The sequence below is a fragment of the Typha latifolia genome, chromosome 1 (genome assembly GCF_019914945.1).
Source record: "Typha latifolia isolate L0001 chromosome 1, TyphaL0001v2, whole genome shotgun sequence".
Lineage (NCBI taxonomy): Eukaryota > Viridiplantae > Streptophyta > Magnoliopsida > Poales > Typhaceae > Typha > Typha latifolia.
This window is the reverse complement of record NC_133086.1, coordinates 5,141,587-5,166,224: the sequence shown is the minus strand read 5'-3', so window position 1 is coordinate 5,166,224 and position 24,638 is coordinate 5,141,587. Positions and strand designations below refer to the sequence as shown.

At 39.6% G+C, this 24,638-nt stretch overlaps 4 protein-coding genes and 1 non-coding gene across 19 annotated transcripts; 3 read left to right on the top strand and 2 right to left on the bottom strand.

Moving 5' to 3' along the window:
* Positions 1-4: 4 nt before the first annotated feature.
* On the top strand, positions 5-76 carry TRNAT-CGU (transfer RNA threonine (anticodon CGU)). Its single transcript has one exon. It is a non-coding gene; the product is annotated as a tRNA-Thr (tRNA).
* Positions 77-769: 693 nt separating this feature from the next.
* Positions 770-3,894, bottom strand: LOC140799201 (uncharacterized). The gene is made up of 4 exons (XM_073153385.1): positions 3,663-3,894; positions 2,049-2,828; positions 1,223-1,270; positions 770-1,148 (listed from the first exon to the last, which is right to left on the bottom strand). The coding sequence occupies exons 1-4, from the start codon at positions 3,840-3,842 to the stop codon at positions 897-899; spliced, it is 1,260 nt and encodes a 419-aa protein (XP_073009486.1). The 5' UTR covers positions 3,843-3,894; the 3' UTR covers positions 770-896.
* Positions 3,895-7,463: 3,569 nt separating this feature from the next.
* LOC140800902 (nudix hydrolase 23, chloroplastic-like) lies at positions 7,464-9,195 on the top strand. The gene is made up of 5 exons (XM_073155824.1): positions 7,464-7,478; positions 7,690-7,860; positions 7,956-8,096; positions 8,283-8,341; positions 8,806-9,195. The coding sequence occupies exons 1-5, from the start codon at positions 7,464-7,466 to the stop codon at positions 8,864-8,866; spliced, it is 447 nt and encodes a 148-aa protein (XP_073011925.1). The 3' UTR covers positions 8,867-9,195.
* Positions 9,196-9,612: 417 nt separating this feature from the next.
* On the bottom strand, positions 9,613-21,940 carry LOC140794249 (UTP--glucose-1-phosphate uridylyltransferase-like). 15 transcript variants are annotated; one of them, XR_012110111.1, is made up of 16 exons: positions 20,578-21,940; positions 20,310-20,445; positions 19,972-20,045; positions 19,764-19,821; positions 19,608-19,654; positions 19,468-19,533; positions 19,007-19,043; positions 12,097-12,147; positions 11,948-12,023; positions 11,794-11,850; positions 11,618-11,701; positions 11,429-11,527; positions 11,253-11,357; positions 10,370-11,142; positions 10,033-10,261; positions 9,613-9,945 (listed from the first exon to the last, which is right to left on the bottom strand). XR_012110111.1 is itself a non-coding variant. In XM_073146202.1 (16 exons), exons 8-16 carry the CDS (start codon positions 19,012-19,014, stop codon positions 9,919-9,921), a joined length of 579 nt encoding a protein of 192 aa, XP_073002303.1. In that variant the 5' UTR covers positions 19,015-19,043; positions 19,468-19,533; positions 19,608-19,654; positions 19,764-19,821; positions 19,972-20,045; positions 20,310-20,445; positions 20,578-20,699; positions 20,789-21,938; the 3' UTR covers positions 9,613-9,918. The 15 variants fall into 15 exon arrangements, 11 of the variants coding, with proteins under 11 accessions (XP_073002303.1, XP_073002320.1, XP_073002295.1 ...); XR_012110112.1 differs by having other exon boundaries at positions 10,370-11,103; XR_012110109.1 differs by having other exon boundaries at positions 10,370-11,087; positions 20,578-21,939.
* LOC140794240 (beta-1,3-galactosyltransferase pvg3-like) lies at positions 20,984-22,100 on the top strand. The gene has a single exon (XM_073146183.1). The coding sequence runs from the start codon at positions 21,031-21,033 to the stop codon at positions 21,832-21,834; it is 804 nt and encodes a 267-aa protein (XP_073002284.1). The 5' UTR covers positions 20,984-21,030; the 3' UTR covers positions 21,835-22,100.
* Positions 22,101-24,638: the final 2,538 nt, after the last annotated feature.

Sequence of the window (24,638 nt, the reverse complement as noted above, 5' to 3'; positions counted from 1 at the left end):
GCCTGCTTCCGTAGCATAGTGGTAGTGCGTTCGCTTCGTAAGCGAAAGGTCGCGAGTTCGATCCTCGCCGGGAGCTTCGCTGTATTATTTTTAAACTTTTGGACTCTTCCATTTGTTATTTGGGTTAAGATATCAGAAGCAGAGAACCAGAATGAGACTGTTCACAAATTAGCTTTACTAATACAAGTTTTTTTTTGGCAGCCCAAGTGCCTTAAAAAAATTGTTTTCTGAATGCTGAACAAAAATTTAAATGTTTACTGCTGTAGATAACTTTATCTGTTGATATATTCTTTCTTCATGGCTTTGTAGGAAAGAAGCAGTATTAGAAAGAGTTTTACACCAGTTGCAATTTCTGGGGGCACATTTATGCTTTTATGTGCAAAGACGATCTCTTAAATGAGGTCAAATCTAACATGCATAAAACAAGGACAGCATAAACAACAGAATTGATATGTAACCAGACCACCCTACCACTATTTCGAAATGATTTCCTTGAGAATCGTGCACTTCATCAATTTATGTCATCATGGCTAAACTTTGACAAATTTTCTCTTGTTAATCGTGATAGAAGCGGCAGGCAAGTGGAAGGTCTTTTCAACCTTTCAATTGCATAGAAGTTACTACTACCATAAGTCAACAAAACGAGAAGAAGAACAATTTAAAAATCCTTCACGCCATCCATCAAAATCAGACATCATATTATGTCGTTAAAGGACTGTCATTTGGTAACCATATATACCTGGCATGCTTGCTCCTGAAAGACCAGTCATCATAAAAGGAAACCATCACCACCTTAATTGAAAAAAAAAAATACTTTGGGTAACATCAGAGAAGATGATTATGTCTACATATGATTGACCGAAAAAATATCTCAATCACTTGCCACGATAGTGCACTTATATTATGCCGGTTGTTTTCCTTTCATTTAGCCATGGGTGTTTCAAGCACTCTGCTGCTGTTGGCCGCTGTTCTGGGGCAAAATTGAGGAGAGGGCAAAGAAACTCTGCCAGTCCACATGCATCAGATTCGGGAAATTTGTACTTGTCAAACAGGAGACCGTCCAGAGGCCAAAACTTGAGCCTCCGGATCCCTTTCAGATCTCCATGTCGGTCGAAGAAATCCTTTGATCGAGATCCTGAAACAGCGAGCTGGCTCACAAGGAATAACAACTGCATTAAATCGTCAGGTATAGGAAGCAGAAATGTATGATAACATGCAGCACCTTTCGAGGCATCTTTCCAAGAAGTTCCATCATCAGAGCTAAGTGATCCTGCAAGAGAAAATATCACTGAGGTAAACTAAGACCTTATAGATCTCATGAACGTTAAAGTTTAAAATCTGAAAATTCCTACAAGGATACTAGCGACAAGAGCTATCACAATGCATGCCGTTATTTAAGTTTAGTTAAGCTCAAGGGAGAAGGTACCGAGAGTTCTAAGAGTAATGCTAGATTGCCAGCATCTGTGTCATGCTATTGCTACTAACTCAGAAGTATAGATATACCAATAGATATAGTAGTATCCTAAGTGACCACCTTACACTAAGTATCCCTGGTTTTCTGCTTAGCTCTGCCTAGTTGTCCACATTAATATTTTTATTATGCTTTAGTGTGTGTAAATTGACAGTGAATTTTCATTTCATTTATAGATATATGCCAGATTGGTGGATTATTCTGACTTACTTTCTAATAAAAATGTATTTGTTTTATTGCTTTTATGTATTAATGGAACTTTGTTATATTTATTTTCTTATATATTTGTTTCTGAATCTTCTTCATTTTTTGTGAAAGAGCTACTTTTACATGATGTTTGAGTAATGACAATAACAACGAAAGCTCTTGTAAAAAGTTAATGAACACTCAAAGTCCATGCAAATGTCACATATTCCAGCTCATTACTTATGGCTAACTTGGAACAGGAGAATCAAGGATGTTTAATCATGTGAACTGCAAAGAACAAATTAAAGGAGGAAGAACAATGCATAAGTTTATTTGATACCAACATTATGCTGACTTGGAATACTGTTAAACAGGAACACGAGAAACATACCTCGTCTTCACTAAATCCTTGACCATGCTTGGGAGTAAAAAGCATGTCACCAGTAGCAAGCTCAAAAGCCATACAAGCAAAAGACCACATATCAACAGAAAAAGAATATCCAGAACCCAGAATAACCTCAGGAGCCCTGTACTGCCTCGTCTGTATTTCAGTAGCAAACTGCTTATCAACCCAACAAGCATTCCCCAAATCCACAATCTTGCATCTCATATCGATACCTTCCAGGCTTCTCTCCAACTCAACGATACCTCCCATGGATACTCTTCTATGAGAAATTCTCGCCAATGCTCTCTTTGCCTTAATCCTAAGCTTCTTCTCTCTGACACTGGTCAAATTCCTGCCTTTTGAGGTTCCTTCAGGCCTTTCAAGAATAGGGGAAAATCCTGAGCGTACTGGGTCTTTTGCAGGATTTATGGTAGAGATGAGAAGAACATTCTCAGGCTTCAAATCCGTGTGAATAATACCAAGCTCCCTGTGCAAGTAATCAAGACCCACCAAAACTGACCTGCAAATGCTCCTAACTCTATTCAACCCAATACCCTTGTTGCGGTTATACCGGATTAGCTGCAGCAAGCTATTCCCAAGAAACTCAGTTACTAGACAAAGATGCCGCCCATTTGGGCCGGCATGCTTAAAGTGGTCCAGCAATTGGACAACACACTTGGAATTTGTTGGATCTCCATCAGCGATCGCTGAGAGAAGCTCAATCTCATGGGTGGCAGCTTGAGCATACTCCTTTGCACTTTTTTGAATCTTGAGTGCTACAAATCTCTGCAAACCAAATGCAATACATGATACCTTAGCTAAAAATCGGGCTTGCATCATTAATGGTCCAAAACATGAGTAAATGCAAATCAGAAAGTAATATAGAACCTAGGAAATAATTGATTATGTAGCTAATAAACTAGACTAACTAGTATCATTGTTGATACATAAATATAGTAAACAACTAGAAAAGTAAACAGAGGATGTTGATAGAACATTTCATGGGAGCAGCAACACGTTCTTAGATACAACCACCATTGCAACAGATAACATCTTCTCCATTAGAATATCAGTGAATAGGGAGAGCGAGAAAAACGAGCTCCTCTATGGTAACCACGCAAAGCGAGTGTAGCCAAAATGCAGCATTAAAATGAATGTTTCCTCATCCGAATGCTTCCATTATCTTGGAGATAAACATACGCAATTAAAAATGTGACATGGACAAAATTGCAAATGGTAGTTACACATGTAAAAGAAAGGAGCAAAAGGAAAGGTCAAAATCCAAATTCTTAGTATCACAAAAATCCACGATAAGGAAAATAGAAAGAAGGATTGTTAAAACAAAACAGGGATAAATCACGTTTGCGTGCATAGAGATGAGATTTTTTTTTAATGAGAGTACGAAGATAGAAATCGAAGGCCCCAGAAAGCAACAGGAAACAAATGAAAGGAAAGAAAGTAAAAAAGAAAAGAACAAATAAAACCTAATAAAGGAAATAGGAAAAAATCTCATTTGCCTGCATAAAGATGACAACTTGGATGAAAATCCAAAAAGAACCAATAGAAAAGCAAACCCGTCCATGAATAAATAGAAAGGTGGGATTGGAGAAAGAGACGCACAGAGCAATAGGTGTCGTAGGCGAGCCAAACGGTGGAGAAGTGTCCCCATCCAAGCTTCCTCTGAGCAATGTATCGGCCCCCAGCGAAGCGATCACCTGCTCTCACCGCGTGGTAGCCTCCCTTGCGGTATTCATCAATGCCTTCTTCATCCTCCCCAGACCCTGACGACGACCACGACATCTCTCTCTCTCTCTCTCTCTCTCTCTCTCTCTCTCTCTCTATCTATCTATCTATCTGGTAATGTCTGTTCGCGGAATGTTTCGCGCGATAAGAGGAGAGGAGCTCGCCTTTTCTATTTTATTTTTTTTCCAATTGTCGAAAGAGGTGTCCGCCTTCGGCTGTATTTACAAAGATGGCAGCAGTTGTTTGGTTTACGACAACATCCAGAGGAGTCGAAGAAAAGAACTACAAAGTTTAAATCGAAGTTTAGCCAATCATGGGAAGTCATGCACCAAGATGTAGCAAATTACTACGATCAGGACTGCAGACCATCTGGTGTCCTCTTTTTATTTCCCGGCAATTCCAAAAAACTTCCGGCTACTTTGCATCACCTGTACACGTGTACGCTCGTGCAACCCCATGTGCCATTAAAGTACAGATGTCGGGTCCATGGGCTAACTGGGCCCTGTTAGTCAACCCACAGCCTAACTGCCGCCTAACGGTTAGGCTTTCCGGTCGTCACACGCGCTGCACTCGATCTTTGTCTCTTCCTTGCACACGAACACGGGCCCTTCATCACCTTCTTGGAGGAGTCAACCTCTCCTCTTTATCCCAGCACCGGGTTCCTCCTCTCAAGATTTGCATGTTAGAAAATTTTATTAGGATCAAAGGCTTTCGTAATCTGATAGATATTGCGTTCTCTCTCTCTTATATAATTTTAGTGAAGGGGATGCCATTTATGAGATATTAGTTATATATATTATAGATGAGGGAGGAGGAGTCCATTCTTCTGTCATATCCAACGCATTATGGATGACGACTCTGTCTAGAAGTACTTTGTCTAGAAGCTACTCATGAAGACTCTATCTCGGTCGGATACTATCAAACGTGGCATGCCGTGAAGCTTGGCAATGTCACACACGAACACCTTTGCCACTGTCCTCGTCGAGTATGAGTGCACTAGAGTTGAGAAGTGAGCATACTTACTCAGTTGTCTACCACCACAAATATGACTATGTACCCCCTCATAAAGGGCAAGCCCTTAATGAAATTCATGAAAATGTCATCCTAAATTCTCTTCGGCATGGGCAAGGACTGGAGTAATCTTGTTGGCCTCAATGAGTCGGTCTTTGCTCGTTGGCACGCCTCACAAGCATGCACAATGCCCTCAGCTCTTGCTGAACTAGAGGCAATGTACAACTTTGTAGTAGTCTCCTGTGAGTCCGTAGGAGTCCCTCGTGTCTTGCCTCAGGGGTGGAATGAAAATGCTCCATCACTTTTCACTGTAAGCCCATGTTCATGGGTATCCGGATGCCCGCAGTCCAATAGCAATTCGCCTATGCTCACAAGCCCAGGGTGGCTCGTTGGGTCGTCTTCTATTTCCTACAAGATCCTCAAGATATTCGGGTCAATGATTCCTGCTGTTCGGATGTCATCCAAGAAGGGAAAGATAGGCACGAACAAGGCCGCTAGCTCGGTCAGTTTGAGCTGCCGTGATAGAGTGTCCTGTCAGAGTTTAATGTTTTTAAGCGTTTTGGCAAGTTCGTGCGATGCTTCAACTTCTTCACAAGATAAAGTAAGCCTCGAAGTAAAGGCAGTATGGAAGTAAGAAAGGGCAAAAACTTTTACTAACACTTAGAGAGAAGCAATCTTGATGAAGTCTTACTTCTTTTTCATTTACTCAAATTTTAGATCGAATACAAGTACTGGGTTCAAGCTCTTTATATAGGTGAGAAAACTTAGCTACTAAGTTACCCTAACAAATATTTATCATAGATACTTAGAAGGGAAGGGATAAGATCGACGAGGTGTCGTCTTTTGCCCTTATCTATCCAGTAGTGGATAAGCTTGAGACCTATCCAACAATGAATAAGATAAAGTTGCTGAAAAATTATAGTGTTCTCGAGTCCAACTTAGCAATTTGTATTGCTGATGCCTTTGGCACTATAATTTCGACCAAAACTTCAATGAAACGTCACATCAGTCCATTCAAAGGCATCCTTTTTTAGCAAGGCCATCAGTGGTACTACGATCTTTCTATAGTAGCATATCAAGCCAAGGAAATGGAACTCCCGTACCGTCGATTTCGTCCAACTGAGCATGCATGCCATCTTGCTCGAGTTGGCCGCGACTCCCTCCGCTGAAATGATGTTTCCCAAGTACTTAACATGTCGCTCGCCCTATAGGTATTTAGTTTGCTTCACCTTGAGAGAGTGGTCTACAAAAGCGCCAGTACATATCATAGGTGAACTAAGTGCTCCTCTTAAGTCTTGTTGTACATCAAAATGTCATCAAATAATACTAACACATACTGTCTTAGGAGTGGATGGAATATGTTGTTCCTAAACCTTGGAAGGTTGCCGGTGCATTCGTCAACCCAAATGGCATTACCCTAAACTTAGTGTTTGTCATGAAATTGGAATGTTGTTTTGTGAAAGTCCTCAGCACGTACTCAGATCTGGAGATACCTCGCAGGAAGGTCGAGCCTGCTAAAGTATGAAGCTCCCGTCAGCTCGTCTAATAACTCTTCTATAACTAGTATCGGGAATCTATCCTTAACATTTATGGCGTTTAGCACCGGTAATCTACGAAGAAATGCTAACAGCCGTCCTTCCTCACCAATAGAATCGATAAGGAATAGGAACTCCGACTCGGCTAGATAATGCGTTGCTCTAACATCTCCGCAACCAACCTAGAAATCTCTTCCTTCTAGACATGTGGATATTGGTAGGGCCAAACATTAGCTAGTTCGGCCTCTGGTACAATCTCGATCCTATGGTTGGCGTGCTTGACAGGTGGCAGCCCTCAAGGGGCCTTAAAAAGTCCATAAAAGTTAGCTAATAAGCAATCCAAATTGGCACAAGTACCTAAGTCAGAGGGTCTCAGGCTCCATGGGCGCCAGCTGAAAGAAGTAAGCAACCTCACCTATCTGTGGAGCTCCTACCAACGGCCGCAAGGAAGGGCTCGTCTGTGTGTGAATTCCCTCCAGTCGCACCACACGTCTATTTCTTCGAAATGTGAGTCTCATTTGTAAAAAATCAAATGTGACAAGATTGAGACTTACCGGTCATTGAGTGCCTAGCACAATGTCTGCTCCTCAAAGAGCTAGCGGATACAAGTCAAAGGTGAAACTATGTCTCCTCGACAGACACTGTTGGCTCTAAGGCGGGTGCCGTCGCCGATGGTCACATCAAATCCAATAGTGGGCTCGACCTCGAGTCCTATACTCCATACCAAACTCTCATCCAAGAAGTTATGCGTGCTCCCTGTGTCAATTAGGATGTGCACACGCTGCTTTCGGATAAGCCTGTTCACCCATAGGGTCTTCGGGGGCGCTAATGCCAAATTATGCATGCATCGAGGTCTCGGCCTGCATACCCTCCACTATCTCGTTAAGCTCCTCTCCGACTACCTCATCTGTGACATCCCCCTTAGTCTCATCATCATAGCTGCCAATCAACATGACATTGCCCGTAGCCTTGGTGCAACGATGCCTTGGAGTGTAGCGCTCGTTGCACCAAAAGCACAAATCCTTGGCTCGTTTTTCATCCACCTGCACTTGTGACAAGAATCGTTCCTTGAGTTGCGTGCCTTCTCTGAATTCGGTCGTCGGTCTCATTGTACCCCACTGCCCAAAAGCGGATGCCGGTGGTCTTGGTATGGAGCTGGAGCCACTGGGTGTGGGCACCATCCGCAGCATATATTTGCTATCTTTCGACGTTCAACTTGTCCTTGTAGCCCCTAGCCCCTTTAAAAGTAGTATACTTCTATTCCATCCTTGTGGCAATCTCAAAGACCTCCATACAACAAGTTGATTCTTATTTTATACATTGTATGTTAAGTTGGTCTATTTAGATATGCGGTCTAGCTGGTCTACATTGTTTACAAGAAGCAGTTGTACAGGACTCTTCCTGCTGGTTACTTGGAGGTAGGGGAGTCAGCTGCAGAAGGAGCAGCCAGGGAAACCTTGGAAGAAGCATGTGCAGAAGTCGAAATACTTTCACCTTTTGCTCAGTTAGATATTCCTCGCATTGGCCAGGTGAGATAGCATAGTTCTGTCAGAAAATAAATTTGATTACTTGTCTAACTATGAGTGGAGCTCTTGATGTGTTTCCAATCTGATATGCAGTACAGAGTTACATCATTTTTCGAGCAAGACTGAAGACACCCAATTTTTCACCGGGTCCTGAGTCCCTAGAATGTCAACTTTTTGCACTTGATGATATACCATTTCAATCTCTGGCATTTTCATCAATCATCGTTACCTTGAAGATGGTACCTAGAATCTTACTTCGGTACCCATTGTCTTTGTTTTTTCCTTTAGTTAGGATACTCAAATTTTGTTTATTTGTTTGTTCTTTTTCTTAGCTGGAAGTAAAAATATAATCTACTTGGTGTCTGACTAATTTTTGAAGTTAGCAAATTAAAACTATTTTTAATTTTTGTTTTCTATGGTTGCAGTACATTGAAGATATCAAGGCTGGAAACCTCAAGTTTCACTATTGCACCATAAACAAGAGGTACATTTCGTTTATGCACTTTTGGTCTTTAAACCTACTTTTACCTTCTATAGGGTGTTATGCTGCTCAAACTCGTCAATTAACACAAATCTACAGTTTCACATTACTAAAAAGTTATGTGATATTGCGTGATCTTGAGTATAAGATATTGCATGATGCCAGCCAGACGAGCTGGCTTAACCACATGTCAAGCACTGCTAAACGACTCATCCATGTACACCTCAACATTTATTCAGTAGGTCAGTTGGAGAACTTGTGATTGTGGTAGGAAATACAGGTGATAGATTTCGTCATTTTTGATACACTCTTGTAATAGCCTGCTGCTGTCCATCTTTTCTGAATACAGTTGTTCCTTAATTGCATAGTTTTATTTCCTTTCCTCTAAAATCAAATAAGTTTACTCCAGCAGAGGCTTGTCCGGCATTCTCAGTTTACCTCATAAGAGATCTTACTTTGTTTGACAGACCAGGTGCAAGCCCATCTGATCTCCGTGGTTTTGATGTGGACTACTATCTGCATTCTTGAGAAAGTCGCATTCTTTTCCTTCTGAAACATTGGAAATCATTCAGAGATTGGTGGAAAATATATGCTGTTATATTCTTTCTCAAAGAAGAAAAGAAAAAAAATTTATGCTGCTATGTTGGATGCTGAAGAATATTTCAAAATTGATGCTGATATGAAGTCTCCATCAGGCTCTTGTGTTTCTCTTCTGTTAACTTGCATTTTAGCAAATTGAATTTCTCTTTTGTGCATTATTAAGTGGTGCCTTCTCTTGTAGCAGAACATCAAAGTAGAGATAAGCAATTCGTTTGCCAATCAAGATGATCACTATAATTTATTTTTTTGTTGAACAACCCTTGTTTCTCTTTTTTAATCTTACTTCTGGTGCGAAGTCAAAAAGGTCTCAATCTTTATTAAATTCAGAAGTTCTAAATCATTCAGTGGATAAATCTCTTGCTAATGGCCAGGGTGTATACAGCCTTCTTGTTGGTGAGATATTGTGCCTTGAAAGCGACCACAGTTTCACTCTCACTGGAAAATTGCTCTCAAGTGTTTAGACCACAATGTTCGTTGCACCAAGTCACCAATAGGATAATGCACCAAGTCGCCAATAGGATAATGCACTAAGTTGCTCTCAAATGTGCAGCATCATTTTAATTAAGGTACGATTAAATTTTCACTTCTCTCAAAAAAAAAAAATGTTTGAAAAATATTCATTGCATCAAGTCTGAGCGAGGCACCTATTGGAAAACTAGAACACGGCCTTACCATTTACTTTCAATCTCTTCCATTAACCTTCAGTTTCCTTGAACTGCCGGTTTTCTTGATTGCAAATCCAACCACTAAATCAATTATGAACTGAAAAGAATACACAAATCCAATGTTAATACTTTCATGTCATGTCTCCTTGCAGCACTGGAAGGAACATAGATATCTTAAACTCTGACGAGGTAAATAAGCTAATAAGCATAACCTCAACGGTGCATATAAGCTACAGACACACCCTCACATTGAGTAAAAAGCACCTAACAGATTTATGTGACATTATGAAAACAAATTTGGAGGATAACATATCCTCAGAAGTCCTCAGGGTCGTTTATTTCCTGAAACAAGCAAGATGCAGATTTATTAGTGTACTTCAAGTTTATAGACACAATGACTGAGAGAATAGTATTTGGCAGTCTTATCACCTTGTTCTCAAGCACAGCTCCATCTGGAATCTCCAACTTCACCCCAGGTTTTGCTGTGATACTCACCTTGCCCTTTGGCAAAGTAGATTAGCAAATATTCAGTACTTCAGTAGCCAGATAAAATCAATAATTACTACTATTTCTGACACCAATGATAAGCTGGATATATCAGATTCAAGGCTCTAAGTATCAGTTCTGGAATCGAAATCAGCCTCTTACGAAGAACCATCTATACAAATGAATAAATATTATGAGAATACTCCAACAATGATATTGCGATATTGAAATATTACAAGAAAATTTTAGAATATTATGAGAATGTTGCATAAGATGATACCTTAACATCCTTCTACCTCTTAGGAGCTCTCTACCTCAAGCCAAGTATGTATCAGTGATCTAAAACAGTTGATAGTCCCCTGAAGGTAAATGTCATATGCCACCAAAAGTCCCATGATGCTACTCTCTTTTGGAAGTTAGGAGTTCAATATACCTCACTGTCATAATTGTCACCAATGCAATATACCTAGTCATTCAGTTCATGTTTGCACCCAGATCAGTACATTATGCTACCGACTTTTCGGACCTTTGATATGTGAAGGAGACAATCTTTAAGGTCTTCACTTTTCGTCCCATTTCACACAATGATTTTATTTGGAAACTAGTTGGGCATGGGATCCTACTAATCATAGGTCCAACACAAGCTAGTACTTCTTCTGGGTGATTGCCTTGTCTATTGCTGGAGCAACAAACAACATGTTGCAGCTTGTTCCATTGCTGTAGCTGTTGGGACCTTGCAGTTATTGTTCTCTCCAGTCTCCCTACATTTCCCTCTAAACAGAGACCCTAGTCAATGGCGTAGCAACTGAGCCAACCCTGGTAGAACACACATCCTGTATCTCCTGCAGTCATGTCAAGCTTTTCACAAGCCTACTGGGCAAAGCCACCAAGGTTGGTCACCTGTTCTCTATCACCCAATTTCTTTCTTGAAGTCCTTTTTAAAATATCATAGCTAACTTGATACAATTCTTCAACTGCATGAAGATGATGATGTCCTCCTTGCAAAAGCATTTACTATGATGTCTTATAGAGCAAACTTTTGAGCAAGATCCACTAAAAGTTATACAACATGACAACATAGAATGAAATTCAAACAAGACATGAAATTGATATATCAACAATTAATAGCATAATGAGAAGCAATGTAATCACTTCCAAATTACCTTGAGCACTATGGCAGCACCAAACAATACATCACCAGAAACCTTCAGTCTATCAAGCTCGACAATGCTGGGAATGGATTTAAAGCGAGCAAGGAAGTTACCAACCTGCAGTTATTGGAATGAGTTATTCACATACCGACATCACTGATAACACCATTCTTATATATGAGCTTTACCTTCTTAAACTCAGGCCCAAGTTCAATGGAGGGATTTGAGGGGTTTGATCTTGCTTTGCTACGTATAACAAAGCCATCAACCAAGGTATAAAGATCAGACTGCAAAAAGTTACTCTTTTTAAGCTTTAAAAAAAGAAAAAAAAATCCAAATTGGTTTTTTCATCATAGACAGATAGGATCCATATAAACCTGCACAAGCAGAAAATCTGATGTCGCCTTCACCAGCAGAAATCGCGACCGGGGAACATTAATTCCAATTGCATGCTCGAAGAACTGATTCAAGAACCATTAGAAAGTGTCGGATAATAAGATTTTCTCATGATATCATACAAAAATTTAGAAGCAAATATTATTTTAAAAAGTACCCGAATAGCTGCTCCAGCTGCTGTCTCCAATTGAAGAACCTTCACACCATCCACTTCCTAGAACTTACTGCTTCATCAGCATACTATTTTTTGCTTTCTTGATGTTTTGGAAAAATGTAATAACTTTTCAAATAATCTTCAAATTCCAAATTACCTTAGGATTTGGAATAATCTCCATTTTGAGTGCATTGGCTTCAACAAGCCGTTTAATAGGCTTCAAGTTCACCCATCTGTTAGCTAGTACTGTTAGTTACAATCGAGATGTTCACTGCAAAAGTTGCATAAAATTAGTAGTTCACATACAGGTTTGGTGTTGAAAATCTTGAACTTCTCAATTGAGTTGAATTCATTGACCTAGATCAAGAGAAAAATCAAATATGTTAGGTTTTGTAATTGGCAAATTCATGACTAAACAAGTTATTCATGATCTTCCCTAGTTTATTGTGTATGAGTTGCAGCAGAATGTTTGTCAAAAGATGAACATTAAAAAGAAGCTAAATTTCCCAAAGTGTTCAAATGGATGAACAATGCTGAATGAGAAGTAATGATTAAAGTTTTCATCTTGGAGAAGTGTTCATACACTATTGGAGAAGATAAAAAAAAGGAATCCTTTATCATTGTGAAAGCAGAGGTGCTACTTAAAGTTTTCGTCTTGGTAGAGTTCCAAGAGCAGTAATGATTGTGATTATTGCTATCTCGAGAGTCATAGAGGCAAAGTACTAACCTCGAGGGTGATTGAGGTTACAAACCAAACATGGGAGGCAATTCATCAAGAGGGAGTCGAGCTAGTTATCAGAGATATAGTTGTGGGCAAGGATGGCATTGACACTTGCCATGTTGATACTTGCTGGCCGGTAGAATATTGGCACATGGCACAGGCTACAGTGTGTTATGATCCGTCTATGAGAGTCGAGTCAGTCATGCCGAGTCAAGTCAAATTAGTTAGCTAGCTTTATCTTATTGTTTTGAATTTCAAATAAATTGGATAATCTGCATTTAGGTCCGATCCTTCAGGATTTTAACTTCTATAAATAGGAGTAGATATGTGTTGATAATAATAATTAAATGAATCTAAGTTTAGCCAATATTTTTTTTGTTTTTATTTTTTAACGTAGTCGTTAAATCGCATTTATCTTTCTAAGAGTAGATCATAGCCGTAGAAATATTCTGATCTCAAAAACCTTAGCCACATTCATCCACTAGCAGCCACTCTAATTTACAATCGTCCACTACCCTTGGCCGTCCACCACCATCCAACGATAGCTGCAACTTCAGATATTTACCATTCTGACCTTGTTCCACTATTTTAACTATAACTTTCCATCCAGATTCCTGATTGACTAATTCCAAAACCATTAGATTCAAGACTTCCGAGGTTGCTAACCCTAAAACTCTTAGCATCATCCTGCAAACGGATCGTTCCAAATCTGGTTCGTAATATTGGTATTAGAGTCGATGTTCCTCGAACAACGATAAAATGTGATCCAAAGTTAACCCATGGGAGATCACAATCATGGAGGACTAAGAGTTCATCTCTATCGCTTTGGAAGTTTCCTCGGTACCATTAGCAACCATTGACGACGAGCCTCTAGCGTGAGCAAAGACATTAATAGTTTGTGGACTTGGTGAGAGATCCATCGAAGGAGGGCTTTGAAAGTATCAAGAAAGCTCTCCAGTCCTTGACGGCAGCTATACGGGCTCGTTACCACCCACCTGCATTGCCAGCACCACTGGCCACGCTGGAACCAGCCCCCCGCGGTGAGGCAAATCCAAGCCATAAGGGAGGGAACCAGCCCCTCCTTCAGCCACGGTGGAAGCCCCCAGTCCACTACAGACCCAAAACATCGCTGCAGCAATGCCGGAGCAGCTAACCGTGATAGCCCCAACGTCATCTTCTCCACCTGCGGCGATCCAGCCCCCATTGGCCCTGATTTTGATGTCTGATCCCTTCCACGAAAAATCCCCGCACTTGAGCCAGGCCGACGGCAGCCATAGTAGAAGGCCAAAAGAGCATCGTCCACGACCCTCCTTGCTACAGCAAAACTATGACAGGAGGCCACGGGTTCGGCATTCCAACGACCACCAAGAGGCCGGTCGGCTCCCACTGGTCGACTATAAGACTATGGTGGCCACCCTAGCTGCCGACGACCGTTGCAATGTTGAACCGACGGTCACGCTCATAGCAAAATTGCTCGAGCGAAGCCACATCGAGTTGGCTTTCGCCGGCATCTCAGACACATAGGCTTCACTGCAATGGAGCTATGGCCACCAACCGCAGCCACCAGGGGTCAGAGGACCCATTGGCAAGGCGCCATGGTTGTTGTTGCTTCAACCCAAGCCTGAGCTCGATAATGGGCTTCCACTACCCCTCGCTACCACTCAATCGCCGCAAGGATTACCAGGAGGTCGATTGCTGATGGCCCACAACCTTGCCCAGCCGCCACCAATGCCCATGTAGCCCACAGCGGCGCCGCCTCTAGGTCAAAAAATAATTTCAGCCTTAGGGTAATCCTATGAGAGAAATAATGTGCACGTATTTTGAGGCGTGCTGATTTTTCACAATCCAACTCGACCAATTCTCGGGAACCAGTTGGGAACTCATGAGTGTCACTTAGAGCTCGAGGACAATTGATGAAACAAACCAGTGATCCAACGTCAGCTAATTGAGTTGTATTTGCATGCAGACTCGTGTGCCTACAAGCACGACATAAATTGAAAATTCTAGCTCACGTACTAGTCACCTTGGGACAAGGTGTCAGAAGCGTAGTGAATTGTTATGTGATATAATTCGAATCAGATTGAGTCATCTCGTGCACGGATACGACCTATGAATCTCTTACATGTTTTAGTTTCTTAATTTTCTCAAAGAATAAGAATTCTAAACATCACGTTCTAACGCGGGAAAGTTGCATTCGAATGGCCCGTTTGAACTCCCGCATACGTTCGCACATACAGAGACTATTTCTAAGTTTATCATTTGTTTGTTTTGTTTGTTAGTTTAGCCTTTTAAAATGTGAAAGGCAACCTTCTTATTGTGGTTATCGATGAATATTGAATTAACCTTTCTTTTTCCTCTATTCTGAATCTTCTCTCTTATCGCTCAAACCCTAGTTGTGAAGCATCTCGACACTAATTACCCCTAGCCTCCATCGACTGTCGAACCCTCCCTCCTTGGGATACTGACCACCTTCTCTCCCCTCCCCCTTCTTCATCCAATAGTACCTTGTGCAAACCTTACCTATTACCTACATCCACTCCATCATCACCTATCATCTTTACCTCCACCCTAATTCTGCCTATTTTCGCCCTAGCTACAATCAAAATCTGCAAAAGGCGTAAATACCAAAAATGTAGATAAGGAAAATATGGAACGAACTAATCTAATTTCATAATTTTCTGACTACGGGAGAATATTTTTCTCTGACTGCGCGGAGTACTTTCTTGCACCCGAACTTGATCGGGTAACCGAGATTGGGCCTTAACAAGTGGTATCAAAGCCACTGTCCCTCGAACACCATGCCAACAACCATATCCACAGTGTCAAAACCCAATAAAGGCACCTCTATTGAAGGAGAGGCCACGGATGTGGTTAGATCTAGGACGAACCCCAGCTCACCGATCAGGACTTCTCTCTTGACTTCTTCCATCGACTCAAATCTGATTAAGATGTTTGTCGATATGATGAAGACATAGCAAGCCATGCAAGCGTCGATGGAAGCGATGACTCAAGTCTTCTTGGGCGTACCAAGGAACACGGCGGCAACTAAGCTTCCCGTTTGCACTCGGATTGCACCACCGATGGAGCCACCCCTTTATCAAAGGACATTGCCTCCACTCCATACTAAACCTGAGTCACTTTTGGCAAGAATACTTCAAGCAACGAGGAACTAAATTCAAGATGAACTCGGCATATCATTCTCAAACTGACGAGCAATCTGAGGTCGTTAATCGCTGTATTGAACAATATTTGAGATGTTTTGCCGGGGAGCAACTCAAGAAATGGCTAGCTTATTTACCATGGGTTGAGTGGCCTTATAACACGGCTCACCACACTGCCATTGGGATGATAATGCACACTACCCATATTGTGGTCTTTTGAGATATTGAGTCCACCGGATTGCTCCGAAGTGGACTTGGTGCTATCAGAACGAGATGAGGTTTTCAAACGGTTCAAGCTTCATCTAGCAGTGGCTCAGAACTGAATGAAGCAAATTTATGACTGCAAGCACCAAGATTGAAGCTATGAAGTAGCTGATTGGGTTTATGTTTGGCTCAAACTAACAAATTTCGGTGCGTCCCATCCTAAATCAAAAGCTAGCGCATCATTTTTTTTGGCCCAATTCAGATTCAATAGAAGGTGAGAGCAGTGGCTTATAGGCTAGACTTGCTCAAAACATCACGAGTTCATCCGGTCTTCCGCGTGTCTAGCTTGAGAGCCCAAGTTGGACCAATGGAGTTGATAACACCTGAATTACTCGAGCTCGAAGCCGACGAGATCGAGCTCACACCAGAAAAGGTCTTAGTAAGAAGAAGGGTCAGACATGATGTACTGGTGAGTTGGGAAGGTCAAACACAAGATTGAGCCACATGGAAACCCGAAGCAATATTAATGGACCGCTTCCCTGAATTTGCACTTTGAGAACAAAGTGAGCGAAAACATGGTGGAGTGATGTGATTCATACTAGACTGAGTTATCTCGTGCATGGCTATGACTTATGAATCCCTGTCATGTTTTAGATTCTTAATTTTCATGAAGAATAAGAATTCTGGTTGTCACGTTCGAATGCGTGGAGATCAAATTCAAACGTCCCGTTCAAACGCCTGTATATGTTCGCACTTACAGAGAACGCGATTTGTCCATTCAAACACCTGCATATGTTCGCATATATAAAGAACGCGATTTGCCCGTTCAAACACCTGCATATGTTCGCACATACATAGAACGCGATTTGCCCATTCGAACGCCTGCATATGTTCGCACATATAAAGAACATAATCTGCCCATTCAAACGCGCTTAGTGAAAATGCACTGTTTTTAGGTTTATCATTTATTTATTTGCTTATTAAGTTAGCCTCTTAAGATGTGAAAGGCAACCTTATTGTGGTTATCGATGAATATTTAGTTAACCTTTCTTCTTTTTCTATTCTGAATCTTCTCCCTTCTCGCTCATACCTTAGCCGTGCGCAACCTCGACGTCGGTTACCCCTAGCCTCTATCGTTTGTTAGACCCTCCCTCATTCTTGGGATACCGACCACCTTCTCCCCCCTCTTTCTTCATCCAACGACACCTCGTGCAAACCCTACCTATTACCTACGTTCATTCCATCACCACCACTTGTCATCTTCACCTCCACAGTACTTCTGCCTATTTTCGCCCTAGCTACAATCCGAATCTGTGAAGGGCATAAATACCCATCTGGTTTTGTAAATTCCTAGCTATGAATATTTGATGAATATTTTCTTCTGACTACGCGAAGTGTTTTCCTACACTCGAACTTGATTAGATAACCGAGATCGGGCCTTAACATTATGATCCGACCACGAGAGTCGAGTCAAATCAAGTTAGTTAATTTTATCTTATTGTTTTGAATTTCAAATAAATTAGAAAATCCGCATTTGGATCCGATCCGCTAGAATTTTTACTCTTATAAATAGGAGTAGAACATGTGTTAATAATAATTATTTAATGAATCTAAGTTTAGCCAAATTATTCTTTTCGTCTTTGTTTTTTAACTTAGCTATTAGATCGCCTTTATTTTTCTAGGAGTAGATCATAGTCGTAGAAACATTTCGATCTCCCAAACCCTAGCCACCTTTTTCTACTGATAGCCACTCTACTTTACGGCCATCCACTACTACCCTTGGTTGTCCGCCACTCTCCAACGACCGCCGTAACATCGGATATTTACCGTTCTGCCCTGTTCCGACCTTGCTCCACTATTTTAATCATAACATTCCATTCGGATCTCTGATCCACTTTATTCTAAATCCATTAGATATGATACTTCTAAGTTTACTACCCATAAAAATCTCAAGATCATCCTACAAACATATCTTTCCACATCTAGTTTGTAACTGAGTGTGCTGACTAGCACAAGTGCATGCCGAATAAGCACAACCTTGTGCCACCCATGTTGGTCTATACAATTTTTTTTAATTTTGTATTTTTTTTTAATTTTATATTTTTTTTTACAATTTAAAAAATTAATTTAGGGTATACAAATGATAAATCTAGCTCAAATTTGCTAGATCTATTATTTTAAAAGTCTTTCTACATAGATCTAGTATTTTAGTGCTATGTCTATGAGATATACTCTTTAAAATGTAAGAAATAAAGGGAAATTTGATTCTCAAATTTTAAAAAATTTAAAAGTAAGATCAAACTCATTCAAATTGGGTCAAAATTACCATATGAAAACATTGGATAAACTGCAGATTAGTTGATTTGTACCCAAATTTTATAATTTTTAACTAAACTTTCGGCATGATAAAATGATATAAAAACAAAATTTACTATGCCAAATTCCTTTAAATTAGATAAAAATGATATAAAAACATATTAGATTAACTACGTTCAACTAGGTATTAGTTTTAATTATCGAACTATTGTCGATTAATGAATGTATTCAATCATATTATCTGTTAAATAATGTTTCTACTTGCCTATTGTTATATTTTTTAATTTTAATAAAATAGGTTATTTCCAAAAATAATCTAAGGATAAAAGGCTTTAATGTAGGCTTTAATACATATATTCAAATAAAAAACCAAGAATTGTCGTGCCGAAGACACCAAAAAATGTCTAACTAAACCTTTATTAGAGATGTGCCAATGCGTGCCTTCGGCACAAGTATCCTTCGTCGCGAGTATTGACAAATAGTTTGTAAGTCATCTTGTAACTGATTGATTTTAGTACTTGGTTTAATTTTAGAAAAGAGATCCGTGATTTTTTACCCTTAATTGTTAAGGGATTTTTCAATGTAAAAGTTTGTGTCTTAGATTTACGTCTCTTCTTCCTTATCGTGTCTTCCACTTATTACAACTGATTTTGTTTGAAAAACTATCTTCTAGTTTGGTTTTTAAATTTTTTAAAGTGAATGCCACTAATTGCCCTATTCATTCATGGGTTGATGCAGCTTTTGGACAGGCAAAGGAGGACTTCTGATACCATTGACACATCAAATGAACAATCACTGTGATATGATAACTTACATGTGCATCAGGAACTTGTGCTATCTATCTCCAAAAGCTGCAAATTGTGAATAAGAAAATTTTAGAATGCTTAAAATAGATGAATGAAGAAAAGTAAGAAGTAAAACTCCACAGAAAAGAGCTTGGCTGCGTAAGTACAATTTCTTTAAGAGGGGAAAAAGTAGTTTAACATGACATGACTTAGAGGGCTTAGCAAGTTAGCATAATGCAAGAGAAGAGTATAGAGAGGCTGATATTGTTCAATACAAATGATTTACGTACAGATCTTCATATATGTTGATCACATATTTGAGACACAACATTTGATCATAACAAGAACATGGCTACCGAATAAAAGTAGTTGAATAATGTGAATACTAGTTCCAATCTAATGATGATATCAAGTTCGATGCAACCATTAATGTGGCATATGAAGGGGGAAGGTTTAATGCTTAGCATGGAAAGAAGAATGTACCATGTACCTGAACTCTTCCTTCATATGAGATCAGTGTGTCACCTTTAACATCAGCCAAAGTTTTTGGAGTAACCTAAGCAGCACTAGAAAACTTGAATATGGCCTCATGGCATTCTAATTATCAAGTGCAATGAAAGAGCTAAATACCTCCATACAGGATTCATTCTGGTTGTGGATCAAATGATTTAGGATCTCTGAGTTAGTCGGTCAAGGATATGACATGTAACTTAAAAAAAAATCCACAAACCATACTTCAACCAGGGAAGAAGTACATAAAAGTATATGTAAACCACATAAGGATACTAATGTCAACAATAGCACCTAAGTTGTCTGAGTTCGCAATGGAGACATACTCCTTGCCCTGAAAGGAGATAAATAGAGTATTAGATGATTAGATCAATAACTACGCAAAGGAATATATTAAAATTTAAAAGATTCAAACTTAAAATTTAGAAATGAATGAAACCATAACATAACTTGCATAACTGTTATATTCTTTTCCAATGCTAACCTAAGATAGCAAGGCATCAAGCTTTCCGCTGTTCATTAAGGATGGGAAATACATCACCATGGCCTGGAGGATACCTTCCCGTTCAAACAGAAGACAGAGTAAGATCTCAAAATACTTTGTCTCATTCAGGTAGAAATGCTATGAGAGGGAAAGAAAACCCAAAATTGATTGGAGAAACTAGAATAGATATGATAGCGTTAATGACAGAAAACTTGCCCAAAAAAGAGCTGAATGAAAGAAAAGTCATATAAGTGATCCCAAAATGCTTCTAATGCAGCAATAAAATGCTTCTAATGCAGCAATAAAATGTTTCCTCGTGTTAGATGTATGAAACAGACCTGTTCGAAAATTTCCAGCGATAGCAGAGCAAAGCTTCGCGAGCTTCTCATTCGTACCGACAGGAGTAGAAGAGCAAACTTCTCATTCATACCGACAGGAGTAGAAGAGACGGCCGCCATTGGAGATTGTGATTAACTGAAGGAGAGAAGTGAATTCGAGAGAAGAAATAAAGAACGGAATCAAGAAAAAAATAATTACCAAAAGAAAGAAATCTAATAATTAATTATGTAGCTCGATGTCCATTAGATTTGGGGTGGGGCTTCATACCACGTGCGAAGGGGCAGGTGAAGCGGATCAGTGGGCTCATCTACGACGAGACGCGGGGTGCTTAAGATCTTCTTCGAGAACGTTATCCGTTCGGCAGGTAGGGTTACGTTTTCTCTCTATATCTGTGGGTTTGAAATGGAAAATTTGGAAATTATTAAAACGCTTCACCTCATTCCAAATTTGGAAATTTTCGAACAGGTCTGTTTCCTACATCTAACACGAGGAAAGGGCCACCTGAAAGCATGACGAAATGCACATTAGCAGTTACCAATAGAAGCCAACGAGGTCTGCGTGATGCCAATTTACCCTCAGTTATATTTACATTAAGGTGGGGAATTAACGAATTAACCAAGCTCCATGGAGCTAGACCCAATGAGAGGGCAAAAGCTTCTGCTACTCTTCCCCCTCTCCCTGTCTCTCTTTCTCTGCCTCCGCCTCAAGCCGACAACCATCATGCTCTACAACAACCTCCGTGCCCTCCCATCTCCGACGCCGTCGCCTCCGCCTCCGCCTCCCTCGCGAAACCTCAGCATCCTCATCGGCATCCTAACACGCGCGGACCTCTATGACCGCCGCCAATTCCTCCGTCTCATCTACGGTGCGCAGTCCTCCCCCTCGGACGAGATTCACGTTAAGTTCGTTTTTTGCCGCCTCACCAAGGAGAAGCAGCGACTCCTCGTCGCGTTAGAGATCCTCCGCTTCGACGACATCATCATCCTCAACTGCACCGAGAACATGAACAATGGTAAGACGTACACCTTCTTCTCCTCCCTGCCTGTCATCCTTCCTCGCCGCTACGACTACGTCATGAAGGCTGACGACGACGTATTCATACGCCTCGAGCCTCTCGCCTCGTCACTGAAGCCATTGGCTAGGTCGGACCTTTATTACGGATCCGTCATTCCCTGCAAGAGCTATGATCCGTTCATCGAGTACATGTCCGGCATGGGGTTCGTGCTATCGTGGGATCTCGTGGAATGGATTGCGACGTCCGAGATCACGGCGAACGACAAGGTCGGGCCGGAGGATAAGTTGGTCGGGAAGTGGCTGACATTGGGGAGGAAGGCGAGGAACCGGGTAACAGAGAAGCCCGGGATGTACGACTACCCGGGGACGAATGGCCAGTGCTCGCACGAGCTCATACCGGAGACGGTGGCAGTGCACCGGCTCAAGAGATGGGATATGTGGTTGCATGTGCTGCGGTTCTTTAATGTGACCAAGAAGCTTAAGCCCTCAAAGTTGTACTTCATTGAGTGATGCTGTTCATTTGATCAAACGGAGGATCAGGAGACATAAGCAGAAACATGTTGCTGATGACTTAATTCAGATAGACGTAGAGATTGGTGAACACTCTCGTGCATAGGAATTAAAAGTTTAATTTTGATTCCAATTCGAGATCGAAATCAATACCGATATTGATATTGATTTCGATTTTGATATTGACATCGATTTAATATTTATATACGGCCTTATTAGGGTTTTATTAGGGATTTTTTTTAGGTTTAGGGTTTTTATTATTGTTTTCATAGGGTTTAGAAAACGAAAAACTATATCGATATCGATTTTGATTTCGATATTGATATTAATTTTGATTTCGATATTGATATTAATTTTGATTTCGATTTAGATATCGATTATGATATCGATATTGGTATTGGTTTCAATATTGGTATCGGTATCGATATCAATTTCTATTTCGATTTTGATTTTGATTTCGAAATTGATATTAATTTTGATTTTGATATTGATATTGACATCGATTTAATGTTTATATATGACCTTATTAGGGTTTGGATCTTATTAGGGTTTTATTTAGGTTTTGGCTTTTTTTAGGTTTAGGGTTTTTATTAGGGTTTTTTTGTTTAGGGTTTTTTTTATTGTTTTCATAAGGTCCAAAAAACAAAATCAATATCGATATCGGTTTTGATTTCGATTTCGATTTCGATTTCAATGTGGTATTGATGTCGATATCAATATCGATTATGATATTAATATCGGTGCAGGTTTTGTGATGCGAACCGAGTCAGATCGGATCACATCAAGGAGAGATTGGACTCAATGGATTGAGTCTAATTATCTTATTTGCTTATTTGGTTTAGTTGGAAGGTTAGAATTTTATTTAATTAGATAAATCTAGCTATGAGTAGTTTCGGGAAAATATTCACAGAATATTCTACAGATGTCAAAATAATATCAAACCAACTGGATAAGATCTCCAACCTCCATATCTACAACTTTTGTATTCACGACTTCTACAGATTCAGAATCTATCTATTGCGAAACGAAGGATTAATCCGTGAAAGATAAAGACGACTGATTTAGTTAGTTAGCTAGCTTTATCTTGTTGTTTAAATTTCAAATAAATCAGATAATCTGCATGTGGATCCGATCCGCTATGGAATTTTACTTCTATAAATAGGAGTGGACATGTATTGATAATTGGATGAATGGAATCATCATTGAGAGAATTCTGAGTTTAGCCAGTTATTATTCTCGTCCTTATCTTTTTATATTAACCGTTGGATTGTCTTTATTTTCATAGGAGTAGATCATAACCGTAAATTCCCTTCAAGCTTTCAAACCCTAGCCACCTCCTACCTCCAACAGCCACCCACTACATGGCCGTCCACCACCCCCCGACAACCGCCACAACGTCAGAATTTACCGTTCTGCCCTCTCTGATCTATCTCCACTATTTTATTTTTATCTTTCCATCTCGACGTCCGATTTAGGTAAAACTAGAGCCATTAGAATTCTAACTCACGAGGCTACCTCCATAAATTTTCATAATCATCCAATGGACGGATCGTTCCAAATCTGGTCCGATTTAATGTTTATATATGACCTTATTAGGGTTTGGATCTTATTAGGGTTTTATTTGGGTTTTGGCTTTTTTTAGGTTTAGGGTTTTTATTAGGGTTTTTTTTGTTTAGGGTTTTTTTTATTGTTTTCATAGGGTCCAAAAAGCGAAATCAATATCGATATCGGTTTTGATTTCAATTTCGATTTCAATGTCAATATCGGTATTGATGTCGATATCAATATCGATTATGATGTCAATATCGGTGCAGGTTTTGATTTCGATATCGATATCAAAATCAATACTGATATCGACATTGATATCGATACCGAAATTGACATCAATATCGATACCGATATCGACATCAATACCGATATTGACATTGAAATCAACATCAATATTAGTATCGATCTCAATATCAATATCGATATCGGTATCAATATTAATATCGGTATCGATATCCATATCGATATCGGTATTGATCTCAATATAAGTATTGATATCGATATCGATATCAGTATTAATATCGATATTGATATTCATATCGATATCGGTATTAGTATCAGTATCAATCTCAATATAGGTATTAATATCGATATCGATATCGATCTCAATATCGATATCAATATTGGTATTGGTATCGGTATCAATCTCAATATAAGTATTGATATCGATAGCAATATCGATATCGATATCAATATTGATATCGGTATTTCAATATCGATATTGATATCGGTATCAATATCGGTATCGGTATTGATATTAATATCGGTATTGGTATCTGTATCGATATCGATATCAATATTGATATCGATATTGGTATCAATATCTATATCAATATCGGTATTGATATTGATATCGATATCGATATTAATATCGATATTAGTATCAATATCAATAGCGATATCGGTATTGGTATTGGTATTGGTATTGATATCGATATCGATATCGATTTAATGTTTATATATGGCCATATTAGTATCGATATCAACATCGATATTGATATCAATATCGGTATTGGTATTGATATCAATATGAATATCGATATAGATTTAATGTTTATATATGTCCATATTAGGGTTTGGGTCTTATCAGGGTTTTATTTGGGTTTTGGCTTTTTTTAGGGTTAGGGTTTTTATTATGGATTTTCTAAGGTTTAGGGTTATTATTATTATTTTCATAGGGTTTAGAAAATGAAATTGATACCGATATCGACATCTATATCGATTCTGAAATCGACATCGATACCAATATCGATATT

Excerpts from the sequence above, each read along its gene's own strand:
- LOC140799201 (XM_073153385.1), bottom strand. The coding sequence starts at position 3,842 with ATGTCGTGGTCGTCGTCAGGGTCTGGGGAGGATGAAGAAGGCATTGAT. Across the intron at positions 1,271-2,048 it reads AAGGATTTAGTGAAGACGAG|GATCACTTAGCTCTGATGAT; the intron begins GTATGTTTCTCG and ends TTTCTCTTGCAG. Across the intron at positions 1,149-1,222 it reads TTGGAAAGATGCCTCGAAAG|CTCGCTGTTTCAGGATCTCG; the intron begins GTGCTGCATGTT and ends CTTGTGAGCCAG.
- LOC140800902 (XM_073155824.1), top strand. Across the intron at positions 8,097-8,282 it reads TCATCGTTACCTTGAAGATG|TACATTGAAGATATCAAGGC; the intron begins GTACCTAGAATC and ends CTATGGTTGCAG. Across the intron at positions 8,342-8,805 it reads TATTGCACCATAAACAAGAG|ACCAGGTGCAAGCCCATCTG; the intron begins GTACATTTCGTT and ends TTTGTTTGACAG.
- LOC140794249 (XM_073146261.1), bottom strand. Across the intron at positions 11,702-11,793 it reads CAGCTGGAGCAGCTATTCGG|TTCTTCGAGCATGCAATTGG; the intron begins GTACTTTTTAAA and ends TTCTTGAATCAG. Across the intron at positions 11,358-11,428 it reads TTGGGCCTGAGTTTAAGAAG|GTTGGTAACTTCCTTGCTCG; the intron begins GTAAAGCTCATA and ends CAATAACTGCAG.
- LOC140794240 (XM_073146183.1), top strand. The coding sequence starts at position 21,031 with ATGCTCTACAACAACCTCCGTGCCCTCCCATCTCCGACGCCGTCGCCT.